Source organism: Caenorhabditis briggsae (assembly GCF_000004555.2).
Source record: "Caenorhabditis briggsae complete genome, chrI, whole genome shotgun sequence".
Taxonomy (NCBI): Eukaryota; Metazoa; Nematoda; class Chromadorea; order Rhabditida; family Rhabditidae; genus Caenorhabditis; species Caenorhabditis briggsae.
This window is the reverse complement of record NC_013489.2, coordinates 14035276-14050354: the sequence shown is the minus strand read 5'-3', so window position 1 is coordinate 14050354 and position 15079 is coordinate 14035276. Positions and strand designations below refer to the sequence as shown.

At 35.8% G+C, this 15079-nt stretch overlaps 2 protein-coding genes across 2 annotated transcripts; one reads left to right on the top strand and one right to left on the bottom strand.

Annotated features, from left to right (window-relative positions):
* Positions 1-5233: 5233 nt before the first annotated feature.
* Positions 5234-9924, top strand: CBG07952 (the record flags this gene model as incomplete). The annotated part of the gene is made up of 8 exons (XM_045241506.1): positions 5234-5307; positions 6145-6947; positions 7600-7661; positions 7806-8031; positions 8289-8370; positions 8416-8520; positions 9626-9682; positions 9762-9924. The coding sequence occupies 8 exons, from the start codon at positions 5234-5236 to the stop codon at positions 9922-9924; spliced, it is 1572 nt and encodes a 523-aa protein (XP_045093617.1).
* Positions 9925-10570: 646 nt separating this feature from the next.
* CBG07950 lies at positions 10571-13563 on the bottom strand (the record flags this gene model as incomplete). The annotated part of the gene is made up of 4 exons (XM_045241504.1): positions 10571-10586; positions 10844-10981; positions 12192-12472; positions 13312-13563. 4 exons carry the CDS (start codon positions 13561-13563, stop codon positions 10571-10573), a joined length of 687 nt encoding a protein of 228 aa, XP_045093616.1.
* Between the last annotated feature and the right edge of the window lie 1516 nt (positions 13564-15079).

The following is a 15079-nucleotide window of genomic DNA, read 5'->3' as shown; positions in this document are numbered from 1 at the left end:
CAAAAATCATTGGAAACGAGCGAAAACTCGCTGATTTACAGCGTTTTTAAATTTTACTGAGACTTAGACTACAAACTACAAACATTTCCTAAGCCTCAGTAAAATTGCAAATAGCTTCAAAATGACTCAAAAATGCTAGTGTTTTCGCATTTTTTCTCAATTTTAAGCCCCGGAATTTGCGGGGTCTCATTTTTTGAATTTTAATAAAACTAGGGGAAAAAAGAGGGAAAATTAAAAATTTCAATAGAAGATCGGTAAAGAAAGTATGAAAAAAATTTAATTTTGATAATTCTGAAGGTACCTGAAAAGGGAATTTTGGCTAAAATCGGAAGAAAAAGAGGGAGCAAAAGTTTGAAGAGACGCAGAGCAGACCTCGGCCATTTTATGTGTTTTTAGGCCAGCTGCTTTTTTTCTTTTCTTTGAAAAAACAACTTTTGTTGATATTTAAGACGGAAAATCGATTATTAAAAACTGTTTTCAGCAAAAATTCAATTTCGCTGCAGGGCCCAACGAAACGATTGGGAGTGTGCGCCTTTAATGATTACGGTAGGAGAATTTTTTGTTGTTGCAAATTTTAAACAAATTTTTTGCAGATGTCAGAGAGAAAAGAGGGATTTCCCTCGAATTTCGGCGATGAATACAATTTAAAGCCGACGAGAGAGGTTTAGAGAAAAGCGGGAAATTCAAAAATTTGAAAATTTACAGGAAGAAAATTATTTCTACACATGTCAAGAGGAAGATGAAGGTCCCAAAGTGCTGGCGACGATGAGAAATATGTTTGCAGAGACGAAAAGCGATGAATACGAACTAGTTTATCATAATGTGTCCGAATCGGAGCGAATTCAAATGCTCAACCTGATTCCAAGCCAAATTCCCGCCCAAATTCCACAAGCTCCGCCCACAAATGTGACACGTATCATTGTTCCACGTCTCCAGCCGACAGCACAGCCGAGACCGACACCGTTCGACATATTATACAGAATTTTCAAAATTCACCGATTCCACAGAATTCTGGGAATTTTCAAACCCCTCAATATTTTCAAAAATTCCAAAATCCCTCTTCAATTTCTCAAAATCCGCCGCCTCCTGGACCCGCTGATGTGGCAGAAGAAGAGGAGGAAGAAGATCACGAAGAAGACGATTTTGTAGAGGATGTGAGCTTTTTACTGAGGCTTAGAGACAGTTTTGTAGTTTGTAGTCTTGGAAAATTGAAATTCAGAAAAAAAAACAAAAATTTCGTGATAAAATTCATTGAAAACGGATGAAAACTAGCCGAGTTACAGCGTTTTTAATTTTTACTGAGGCTTAGACTACAAACTACAAAAATACAAACTACAAAAAAGCTCAAAACAATTTATATAGTTTGTAGTCTCAAAATAATTAATTTTAAACAATTTTTTTGAAATTAAGGATGTTTTCTAGCCGAAAAAATCTCTGAAAACCATTAAATTTTTTGACACAGTGAATGGCTACAAACTACAAAAATTTTAAAAACTTTCGAGTCAAAAATCATTGAAAACGAGCGAAAACTAACCGAGTTACAGCACGTTGAAGTTTTACTGAGGCTTAAACCACAAACTACAAAATTTTCTAAGCCTCAGTAAAATTTTTAAAGCGCTATGGTTTGCTTTTTTCGGCTATTCAAATGAAATTTAAAATCCCAAAATTGACATTAAAAAACGATTTTTTAAAGCCTAAAACTCTAAGACTACAAACTACAAAATTCTCTAAGCCTCAGTAAAAATTGTCTTGGCTCATTTTAATGGTTTTTAAGCAAAGGCATCCTTATTTTGTCTGAAAATCTGAAAACGCTGAAAATTTCACCCAAATTCTTCAAAAAACCACTTTTCTAGCTCCTAAACCTGCCGATTTACAGCGTTTTTGAAGCTTTACTGAGGCTTAGAGACTACAAACTACAAACATTGCTAAGCCTCAGTAAAAATGAAAATAGGTTTAAAATGACTCAAATTTGCTCGTTTTATCTCAATTTTTCAGATTTTAGTTGATTTTAGAGGGAATTTTTCCGCAATTTTGAGGAAAAATGCATTTTTAATAATTTTTTTAAAGAAAAAAATGTTTAATATTTAAAAAAGTTTCAAATTCAGAGAAAAAAATTCTTCTGAACGTTTTGGTTTAAGAATGCGATTTCTACGATAATTTTGAGACGAGTTATGGGACGAGTATATATATTATTTTGAGACGAGTTTTTTGAGATTTTGACTACAAACTACAAAATTTTCTAAGCCTCACTAGGGAAGGTTGTAATCGGGGGGTGGAACTTGGTATGAAACTTATATCATTCGAAAGCTGAGAATGAGACATTTTCAAATCTGTATTCAGATTTTGCTGAGGAGCTACCAGTTTCGAGAAAATCAAGTTTCAAATTTGGCTCAAATTTGACTCTTAAGGGCGCCGCGCCTCCCCTCTTTCATATATAGATTGGGGGAAGGGAAACAAACAGCGAGCAGTGGTGTAGTGGCGAGGAGGGATGTACAGTAGGCGACTAGATGCAGGTTCGAACCCCTTCTCGCCATACTTTTTTTGCGTTTTTTTTTTCTAGATTTTTGAAGGATGAAAGAAGGATTTTTAAAAAAGGATAGACTTAAATTTTTGAATCTTTTTTGAAATTCTGAAGGCATTTTCTAATTTTGAAGACGCGGTTTAATTCTGAAGGCGCGAAATTTTTTGCTTTTTTTTTGGCTGACAAGCACCAGTTTTTGATCATATTTATTTCTTGACATGGTTTTGAACGTAGCAAACGTTCTTTTTTTGCTCCTGAAATACTATTCTATTCAAATTCCTGATGATCCTTTGGTGTCGAGACAAGAGAAAAAATTAGCCAGAGTGCTATGCAATATCATGGACCAGTCAAAAGAAGGCGATGTAATGATCGAGGAAACAGAAGAAGTCATTGATGAAGAATCTGGAGATTGGGAACCCGAGGAGTTTCAGGTAATATTTGTTTTTATACTGGATTCACAAAAATTTTTAACAGCCTTACGACGATTTCGTTCTTCCTTCTCTTGACTGGTTGAAATTTGGAGAAAAGGCTGTGTCCAGACAAGATGGCCAGACTGCTATTGACTACTATCGGAACACCACAAAAGGCTTCCGTTCTCTGGATTCAATGAAATCTCGGTTCCGATGGATAACGGATGCAAAACACATCGATAAGTTGAGAGCATATGAAAAAGAGAAGAATGAATTCAAGGAAACCCGGACTGATTTATTGAAACTTTTGAGCAATCGGTTGTTCGAAGTGGTCCAAGACAAATTGAAAACGGGTAATTTTGAAATTGTCCAGTTTACTATAAGGTTGAAAATTCTAGGATTTTCCCTTCATGATCTTGATTTACAAAGATTTGCGCTCCGCATCAATAATAAGGAAACCAAAATTCAAGAATTCAAAGCTTCGGAAAGCTGGATTACGTCATGGAAGAAATCCCACAGGTTCAAAAAACAACACTACATCTTCTTGTAACTATTGAAAAAATTTGTAGAATCGTCAGCAGGAAGATCACCAAATTTGTTACCCGGAAATGCATGGTTGATAAGGAACTGATAAAAAAGAAGGCTGAAGATTTTGTGAAAGTATGTGGAAGAGAGATGTCGCTTTTCAGTTCATCTATGATTTTTAACTCGGATCAGACTGGGGTACAGAAGGAACTTTATGGTGCGCGGAGTTTGGCGTTTTTGGGAGAGAAAAATGTCGAAAGATTGATTCAATCGAAATCATCGTTGACACATTCTTTCACTTTTTTGCCAATGCTGTTTATGGATGGAACGATGGGACCCAAAGCTTTTATGGTCCTTGCTGAACCTTCGGGAGACTTTCCTCCGTCTCGTCCGATTCCTAATTGCCCAAATCTGGAAGTGAGGGCAGGAAAGTCCCACATTATGACCAAGGATTTGATGAGGGACTGGTTGAAATCATGTGTTTTTATTCCGGAGAACCCAAAAAGATGTACATGCTAATCGATAGTTGGCCAAGCTTCACAGACCACACTTCTATTAATCAATGCATCCCTTCCGGTTTTAATGTGACCATCAGGAACATTACCCCCACAAACGACGGGTCTCATTCAGCCTTCGGATGCCCATTGGAATGGGCCATTTAAAGTATGTCAATCAGAAAGATGACACAGTATATCCAAAAAATTTTTTAGAATCTCCTCAAAAAGTTCATGTCGTACGCTTTGGCTTTTCATACGGATTATATCATTGCTCAACGGAATAATGAGATTTGGATGATTTCTCTTCTCTTTCACCAAATTTCGTCAGATTATTTCAAGCCGTTTTTGCAGTATTCTTGGAAGAAAACAGGCTACATTGACTCTTCATCTGGTTTTGAGACTCCAGCAAAGTTTTGCTTTGATCAAGTCGGTGATAAGGCCTGCCACGAGCCTGGATGTCCTGAACTATCGTTTATTCGATGCTCTCGTTGCAAAGAATACATTTGTTTTAACCATTTTATTGTAGTAGATAAGCATTTGTGTCCGCATAAATAAACTTTATAAAGATGAAAAAAATGACTTTTTAAAAATTTTGAATCAATCCAATGCTATCAGAAACTTGGCTTCCATTAAAAAAATTTGCTTGAAATTGCTTCAGAGCTCATTTACAATTGTCCGAAAATCCAGAAAAAAAAACGCAAAAAGTATGGCGAGAAGGGGTTCGAACCTGCATCTAGTCGCCTACTGTACATCCCTCCTCGCCACTACACCACTGCTCGCTGTTTGTTTCCCTTCCCCCAATCTATATAAGAAAGAGGGGAGGCGCGGCGCCCTTAAGAGTCAAATTTGAGCCAAATTTGAAACTTGATTTTCTCGAAACTGGTAGCTCCTCAGCAAAATCTGAATACAGATTTGAAAATGTCTCATTCTCAGCTTTCGAATGATATAAGTTTCATACCAAAGTTCCACCCCCCGATTACAACCTTCCCTAGTCAGTAAAACTACGAATAGGTTCAAAATGGCTCAAAAATGTTCGTTTTTGCTCATTTTTCCTTAATTTTTAGAATTTCTCGAGATTTTCGAGCTGATTTTGGGGATTTTTAATTTTTTAAATAGCAAAAAATGGAAAAAAAAATTTTTTTCGAAATTTTTTTTTCTTAAAATTCAAAATTTAAAATTTTTCCAGTGTCTCCAGAATCGAATTGTCCATCATTGTCCGGAATGCAGTAAGAAGTACACATCGGAGCGAAGACTGAAACACCATATACAAGTACATAAAAATGCGGACGCCTATAAATGTCCGAAATGTGGATATTGTTATCAGAGTCCGGATAGTTTACGACGGCATTGGAAGGTGAGTTGGATGGTAAAAATACTGGAAATTCTGAAAAAATTCTGAAATTTTTGCTAAAAATTGAAAAAAAATTTTTTTTCAAATTTTTCAAAAAAAAAATCTTCCAGAAAACTCCAAACTGCGACGAAATACCTCCAAGGACCCAGAGCGCCAATTTAGCACCATGACCAATTCATTTTTCTCTTTTTCTTGTTGATTTTCATTGATTTTTGTTTATTTTTGCCATTTTTACAACATATTGACCCTCGAAAAATGTTTTACTTTAACATTTTTTTATTTTTTTTCATTTATTACTTTAACACAAATCCCAGTGATTCTTTTTTTTCAATTTTTAGTGTTAATTTTTTAATGAAAATTTTGAAATTTTCTCTTTTTTTTTAATCAAAAAATTCTTGATATTTGTGTATTTTTCAATGAAATTTGGGATATTTTTTGCAATATTTTGCGTTATTTTAGCATGAAATTCGCAAAAATAGAAGTTAAACTGGTTTTGAGCATAAAATATGCAATTTCAGCTTAGCTGTAATTCCAGAATTTTATTTTCATAAAAAATCTGGAAACTCAAAAAGAATGAAAATTTTGAGTTTATCAAAATTTTAAAATCTCTAAAATTTCCGAAAATTCTAGCCAAAAATGACTCTTCTAGCTTCAAAACAAGCCCAGTTACAGCGCCTAGAAGTTCTTACTGAGGCTAATAGACTACAAACTACAAAATTTGCTAAGCCTCAGTAAATTTTGAAATCACTCTAACTCGGCTAATTTTCACCCGTTTCAAGCGATTTTTGGTTCAAAAAATGAGAATTATTTTCTTTTTTGTTGAAAATTGAGAATTTCCAGAATGCGGGGAATATCGGACGCGGGCGCCGGTCCCGGTCCGGGGACAGCAGAAGCTCAAGGAAGAGCAAATGCGCTCCATTCAAAACCAGTAAAAGGATTCTACGATCATGAGAAAGTGAGAAGGATGTGGTTGAAAGAAGAGGAGGAGGGATCTATGAATGCACCGTCGACGTCAATGCCTTCGGCGATTCCCAAAAAACCAGATATTACCACAAAAGCGTATATAGGACCTTCTAAACCGATTTTGCCGCGAAGAAATACTCAAAATGGAGCAGATTTGCGAGCTCCCGGACCTTATACTCACAGACCCTACTGTCTTGGGCCCGCCAAGCCACGTGTCGGCTACCCTAACCGAAAACCAATACCTATTCGAGAAATACCGGTCCAAAAGGTCGAGCCTGACCTGGATTGGTCTATTCTGGACCGCCTAAACAGGAGCATACGGTCGCCGACCGCCGACGATTTGAATATTCCGATGCATTCCCGGTCGCCGAACCCGCTTACTGATGATTGGAATCTTTTAGAAGCTGTGGCGTCGTCAGAGGGGCCTTCAGAAGATGCCACAACGTCTATAACGCTGGAAAGTTCGGTAGAGCGCAATTGCACCAGTCCAACTGCCGAATTTCCCGTTTACGATTTTCTTGAGGGTTTCGATGAATTTCTGAATACAAAAAACCTGGAAAATTCGAAAATATCGAATGTGGACCTAAAAAATTCCCAAAAATCGAGTCCAACAAATATTGCTGAAGCCCTGCAGAATGTTTTCGCAAATACCTACCAAACATCATCATTTTCCCGCAATTGTGAGCACTTTTTTCAAATATTGGCGTCAGATTCGGTGTTTGCGGACTAGATGAGAAACTAGCAGAAATTAAAAATTTTAGACCAAAAATGAACGTTCTACGATGATTTCAAGCCAAGTTATAGTCAAATTCAGTTTTCCTGAGGCTTAGAATCTTTGTAGTTTGTAGTCAAAATCTTGAAAACGTCATAACTTTATCAAATTTCAATAATTTTAGTCGAAAAACGAGCACTGTACGTTGATTTTGAGCCGAGTTATGGGAGTTTTAAGATGTTGACTACAAACTACAAAAAATCCTAAGCCTCAGTAAAAATGATTTTCTCTCATAACTTGGCTCAAAAACATCGTAGAAGTCTGATTTTTTAACCAAAACGGTACAGAATTGTGTCTAGTTTGTAGTTTTTGTAGTATTTGTATTCACCGGATAGAAGTTTTCAAATCTTGGCGTCAGATTTGGTGCTTACGGACTAGCTGGAAAATTTTGGAAGTTTTCGGTTATGAAACGAGTTTTCTACGATGATTTTAGGCCAAGTTAAGGTTTAGACTACAAACTACAAAAACCTCTTAGCCTCAGTAAAATGAACCATCTGCAAACACCGATACGACGAATTGCGGACTTTTTTCACTAAAATTCGAATTTCTTAATTTTACAGTACCCCAGCGATACACACAGAGAGCCGCACGAGAGAAGGACAGATTTCCAGTCAATTGCAACGTAAGACTACAAACTACAAAATTGTCTAAGCCTCAGTAAAATTTTGAAATTGACTGTTTTCGACCCAAAAAAGTTTTTTTTTCAATTTTTTAAAGATTTAGACATTAAAGACTACAAACTAGACACTACAAACTACATTTTTAGAGAGTTTCTCCTATCGATGGATCGGATGACGTGGCAGAGGACGACGGAAAGCCGGTTCCAGTGAATCCACGTCAGTTTGTGAGAATTCTGAGAAGACGTGAAATGAGAGCACGTCAAGAAGATTCTGGAGTGATACCCGTTGAACGACAGGCGTACTTGTATGAATCTAGACATCAACACGCACTGTCGAGAGTCCGATTGTCGGATGGGCGATTCGATCCGGCGGGTGACTACAAAAACTACAAACTAGAGAGAATCCTGAACGTTTTGGTTCAAAAATCAGACTTCTACGATGATTTTGAGCCAAGTTATGGGGCTTTTGAGATTTTCACTACAAACTACAAAAATTCGCAAACCTCAGTGAAAATTAATTTGACCATAACTTGGGCCAAAAAAGCTCATTTTTGAAGGGAATTTTGTCTTTTCAAAAAAAAAAAAAAGATTACTGTAGAAACTACAAAAACTACAAACTACAAATTTCAGCCCGGAAAAATTCTGGCCAACCACCGACTTCTGAAATAGTGCCAACTCAGCCGACGCTCAAAAGACAGTATACGCCGATTCGGTATGTTTTTAGAATATTAAAAATCCAATTATCGATTTTTTCAAGCCCCGCCCATTCCGATCAAGATCCGCTTCCGAAACCGTCGGAAATGTACAGAACAAAAGGTCCACAGGTTCCACGACTACCGACAGCCAGTATTCGCGCTCCAGTGTGAGTTTCCGTTTGTAGTTTGTAGTCTAGGAATTTTTTACATATTTCGAATGAAAAAATCACGAAAAACGGATGAAAATGAACAAAAAAAATTTTTACTGAGGTTTAGAAGATTTTTGTAGTTTGTAGTCTTAAAAATTTCAGACGTCAAGAGCCACCGAAGCCAACACCACCACCACCGAAAAAGATCCAATCAAAGCCGGCAATGTGAGTTTATAGACTTTACCGAGGCCTAGAAGATTTTGTAGTTTGTAGTCTCTAAGCCTCAGTGAAAAAAAACGAAATCCTATTTTCAGCCCTTCCGATCCTCAACAATTTCGCCCCAAAATCTCTTCGATCTATCGACCACAGCCATCGTAAGCTTTTTACTGAGGCTTAGCAATTTTTGTAGTTTGCAGTCTTCTAATTTTCAGCAGAAGAACATTCCCGTCACTAATGTCGACTACTGCCCGTCCAGCTCCAGCAAAGCCAGAGTATGTTTTTTACTGAGGCTTAGGAATTATTGTAGTTTGTAGTCTCATCTGAAAAGTTGCGAAATTTTTAGAGAAAACTATTTAAAAAGAAGCAAGTTACGTCGACTCGAAGTTTTACTGAGGCTTGGAGACTACAAACTACAAAATGCTCTAAGCCTCAGTAAAACTTTAAATAGACTTTGTTTTTGTTCATTATTAGCTCAAAAATTTTCCTTTTTTTTTCTTTTTTGTAGTTTATAGTCTCTAAGCCTCAGTAAAATTGATTTCCAGCTCATCGAAACCAGCTGTCCAGATGTTCCACAGTCTATATCAAAAAATTCCGCCCATCACATCAACAAACCCACCGCACCGCCCGATTCTTGAACGGATAATGGCGAATCCTGTGTAAGACTACAAACTACAAAATTTTTCAGAAATTTCAGTCGAAAAATGGTGTTATACGATAATTTGGAGCCGAGATATGAAGATTTTTAGATTTGACTTTAAAGACTACAAACTACAATTTTTTTACAATGATATTTTGAATAAATCGAAGTTGTAGTTTGTAGTCTCTGTAGTTTTCAAAACCTAATAACTTGGCGAAATTTGTGTAGTTTGTAGTCTTTGTAGTCTTCAAAAAATCTATATTTCAGACCTGGACCATCGATTGTTGCACAATTGCGACCAACAGGAAATACTCGAGCACCAATGTTAGTTTGAAAACAAATGTTTACTGAGGCTTAGAGACTACAAACTACAAAATTATGTAAATCGTCTAATAATTTTTAGTCAAACAGCGCCACGTGGAACAGCGAACATTGAAATTCGAGAAGAATCGTCAGAATTTTTGGATTCATTGAATATGTTGGCATCAGAAGTCACAACGACTACGCTTCCAGAATCTTTAGAATCCCTGTTATCGGGAATTCTAGAAGATTTTTCACAAGATTGAATTTTTTTAAATGGAATTTTTTGATAAATTTTAATATTTAATTGCTTTATTTGTTATTGAAAGTTGTGAAATATGCGAAAAAAAAGTCCTTAAAGGTTGGGGGACAGGAGATTGTTCGTAGTTTTTTTGTAGCTAGAGTATGCATTCTACCGTGACGGTGTACAACGCTTAATGTCACTCTGCGTACAGCTGTCGTCCTCGCCTTTATGTATGCAATCGGGCGTGCGCTTTCTCTTTGCCCGTGTAGCTCAGTCGGTAGCGGCGCCGCACCCTCAATCATCGCCTTCACAAGTTCAACTCCTCGAGGGGCATCTTTGAACGGAATTTCGAGAACATTATTTTTTTCATTTCCCCCCACCTTTAAAAACGGTAAATTTTATTTTTTTGTTTTTTGGAATTTTTGAGGTTTTTATCGATTTTTCTGGTAATTTTATGTGAAAATCCGCATTTTTCACATCAATTAGTCCTAATTTTCATTGATTTTTTTCTATTTTTTGATCTTCTTTTGATCTCCCCCCAAAATTTCTTGTCATGTGCTATTAATGTTAATTTTCAGTTTTGTTAAATTTTCATGAAAATTTGCCGAGGGCTAGCGACTACAAACTACAAAAATTGATTGGCTTTTAAAAAATAATTTTCAATAATTCTAATTTTGGAAATTTCTGAAACTCTTCACTGAAAAATTCAGTTTTCAATAATTCGAAAAGTTCAATTTTTAAAAATTTTGAAAAATTTTTGAAAAATTGCGACAAATCGATTTTTTTCCATTTTTAAAGTAGAAAAATTGAAAAATTCACAAGAGAAATTCTTTTTTTTTTGTTCAACAAAATTAAAAATACAGTAACCGAAAAATAGAGATACAGTAATCCCATTTATCCAGCAGTGTTCTCCCGGGGGTCCTCTCTTTCCACACGCGTACATTCGTTGACTTGGCTCCTCGGTAACAATACACCAGTAATCATCCAGAAGGCCAGAAGACGTTGTCCAACTGGCGAATTTTCCCGGATTATTCCAGTAGCCAGGCGACAGCGCGATCAATTGCAGACAGTTTTGAGGACTGGAAAATCGAAATTTCCAAAAAAAATTCCCGAAATTTTGAGCCAAAAATCATTGAAAACGAGTGAAAATGAGCCGAGATCGAGGGCTTTGAAACTTTACTGAGGCTTAGAAAATTTTGTAGTTTGTAGTCTAAGCCTCAGTAAAACTCTCGGTTTTACCGAGGCTCAAAAGCGTTTCATAGTTTGTAGTTTCATAGTTTGTAGTCCCGTTAGCCTCAGTAAAACTCACACTCGTATCGCGAAAAATTTTACTGAGGCTTAGCGACTACGAACTACAAAAATCGTAAGCCTCAGTAAAAATTAAAAGCGCTGTAACTCAGCTAGTTTTTGATCGTTTTGAGCTGTTTTTAGCTGAAAAAGTATAAATTTTTGAAGTTTTGTAGTTTGTAGTGAGACTACAAACTATAAAACGATCCTAAGCCTCAGGAAACTTCAAAATGAAAAAAAAATCGAAAATTCAGACAATCGGAATTTCAAAACTCAAATTTTCTGTAGTTTATAGTCTCTAACCCTCAGTAAAAATAGCGCGATTACTTTTTACTGAGGCTTGGACTACAAACTACAAAATGATCCTAAGCCTCAGTAAAACTTGAAATCGCCGTAACTCGACTAGTTTTCGATCATTTTGAGTGGTTTTTAGCTCAAAAATTGCCAAAAAATCGAGTTTCAATTTTTTTTGTAGTTTGTGGTGAGACTACAAACTATAAAAAGATTCTAAGCCTCAGTGAAGAAATCAAAACTTGAAAAAATAAAATTTTGAAAAAAAGTGAAATTCGAATTTTAATTGTAGAATTAGCGCTATTACAATTTGCTGAGGCTTAGACCACAAACTATAAAAACGTTCTAAGCCTCAGTAAAAGTCTAATTTTTAATTTTGAAAGTTATTGAATTGGAATTTCTTTAAAAATAGTGTTTTATAAATTAGAAATTCGGAAAATCAAATTTCCAAAAAAAAAATAGTGCGACTACAAACTACGAATTGCTTCTAAGCCTCAGTAAAGTTTCAAAGAACTGTAACTCGGTTAGTTTTGAAGATTGAAGAGATATTTTTAGCTCGAATTTTTGGAAATTTCAGAGTCTTTCAGATGTTATCAAAGCTTCAATTTTTAAGTTTATCCTAGAACCTTAAAATTCAAATTTTTTCACTCCTTTTTTTCAAATTTCTGATATTTTTTTTCTAATTTTCCAAGACTACAAACTACACCGTACCCTCTGCCAGCAGTATTCTCATTATCCGGTTGTCCAGATCCAAAACGGAGTCCTTCAGTGCCTACAGTATGTCCATCTGTCCAATAGAAAGTGTTGGATTCGGAATTTCTTTGTGCTCCAAGCCACATTCCAGAATATTGAACGTTATAAGCGAGTGTCTGACGATTCGCCTCTTGAGCAAGAAGCCAACGTTCCCAATCGTTTTGAACTCCCGAGAGAACACCTCCGAAGGTGGCACATTGAGCAATCGCTCCGTTGTAATCCATCTTTCCGATTCCCACCTGAAAGTCTTTTTAGTTTTCATGATTTCAACTTATAGGATTGAAATTTTCCTTCATTTCAATCTAAAAATCATAAAATTTCAACGAAAATTCGTTGAGTTAAAATATGTCAGAGTTTTGGCTGCCACGAGAAGCGACGGGCGTTTTATTAGCTCTTTTTTGGGATTGGGAAGTTTGATATTTCAAAAAAATTTTATTTATTTTGCGGATTTTTAAATTTGCTACATTTTGAGCCAAAAATTTTAAAAATTGGTTAAAAGTTTTGAAAAAATTGAAAAAAATTTTTTTTTTGAAAAATCAGTATTTTTGAACTGCTGAAAACACTAGCTCAAACTTTATCGATTTGACTGTAATTTGCATAGTCTACTAAACAAATAAAAAGATTCATTTTTGTAGTTGACACTTTTTTCTGAAAATTAACTCCTGAGGAGATATTCCACGTGGAAGAAGGCATACCTAGCGGCGCGCTCACCGCAGAGAGGGAGTGGGCGCCTTAAAAGAAGGGGACTTCCACGTGGCATATCTCCTCAGGACTTGATTTTCAGCAAAAAGTGTCAACTACAAAAATAAATCTCTAGTTTTAATTAGCATATTCCGTAATTTTCAAACAAATTCGAAAAATATGAGCCTGATTGTTATATAGACAAAAATGTAAATTCTGACCAAATTGAAAATTTTAGACCTATTTTGGGAAAATTAGCATATCTCCTCAAGACTCGATTTTCAGAAAAAGACCGTTAACTACAAAAAGGAAGCTCATGGCTTGTTTAGTATATTTTGAAAATTTCAGACAAATAGAAAAAGTCTGAAATCCTCTTGTAGGCATTTCAAGAACTCACTCTCAAACACCAAATTCCCTGTGGCCTATAGGAAGTGAACCATCCCTGTCCACACTTTGGACGATTCGCATTATCGGGACCACCAGGTACTGGCGGTCTTGATGGCGGTCGAGGCGATCGTGGTCCATGATTTCCGTGTCCTCCGTGTTCTTCAGAAGAATCGCATGAGGAATCATCTCCGAAGTCTCGGGCTACTGTAGAAATGAGAAGAGAGAGGAATAGAGAGATTCCGAGAAGGTTGAGAAATCCCATGGTTCTGAAAATTGGGAATTTTTAAGATAAGCAAAATTATGGTCCATAAGATGTACAAAAAACGGATTTTTCACTTGATTTTCAGCCATTTTCAGGAGTCTAGAGCTCGATTTTCAAACTTCTGATCACTTTGAAACTTTTGGAGGATGTAAAACAGACCTATATTGAAAATGTGGCATTCATAGAATTTCTGGAAATTCCCTAGTTTTTTGATGTTTGCTTTCAATCTAGATCTGTTTTTTTTAAATGAATTTCAGCTTTTTTTGGCTGAAAATCGAAGATTTCTCAAAAAGTTTTCTGTTATTCTTACTTGGCTCACTGAGAGCGTGAAAATGAGCCCCAACACGACTAGGCTCCGCCCACTTCGAAGTTTTCCCAAAGTCACACGACCCGGAGTAAGAAAAGTGGTCGGAACTTAGTCCTGTTGGGGCTCCTTTTGAAGCTCGTGATCTCAGAATGTAATAGGAATTGATTTTTGGGAGAAATGTTCAAAATATAGCGATTTGTGGTCATTTTGAATGTTATTTTCTAGCCAAATTGTCTTTTTTAAATTTATTTTTAGGTTCTTCGGAATTTCAGATTGTTTCAAGTTCATTGAAAACCACATTTTCGAACTCATCTCGTTTCCAGCGTCAAAATGAGCCTAAACATGACTAGGCTCCACCCACATTGAAATTCCCCGAGACACGCGACGCACGACCGCGACGCGCGCCGGAAAGACAAAAGTGGTCGGAACCTAGTCATGTTGGGGGTTATTTTGAAGCTCGTACTCTCAGAAAGTGTTTGGAATTGGTTTTAGAAAGAAATCATCGAAATATAGGGATTTGTGGTCATTTTAAATGTTTTGAAAAGATTTATCCAGTCAAAAAACGTTATTTTCTGCCAAATTTCAGCCAAAATATTCTGACAAAGAGCATTTAAAATATGGAATTTTTAGCGAAACAAGAGAAATTTCTAATTAAAGAAAATTTCTGCGAAACTTCTTCCAAGTTTTCCATTTTTATACCTTGTTTTCTTCAATTTTTGACCTCCTCGCTCCGATTTTTTGGAAAACTTTTTGATCGTTTTGTTCCGCTGATCATCAAAAAAACGCTAAAATTTTAGCACGGAATCGTTCGTTGCCTACAAACTACGAAGCTTTTTTGCGGAAGGTGCAAAATAGGGTCATAAATTCGTGAACTTCTGGAAATTTGGCTGAAAAACTTAGTTCTGAAAATTTAAGATAGACATTCTTAGTTTCAAAAAATTCAAAATTTTCAGAGGATTTCGGAAATATATAAATTATAAAATTTGCACCAGAATGAGCCAAGTTATGGAGTTTTGAACAATTTTTTAAAGCGATTTTTGAAATTTTCAGAAATTTCGAGTTTTTTGAATTTCAAATTCTCAGGATTTTGAGATTTTTATGTTCTGAAATTTTTGGGGAAAATGAGAATTTTCATTACTTTTTAAAATTTTAGGATTTTTAAAACTTTACTGGAATATCAGAATTTTTAGGAAATTATTTTTTAAAAAA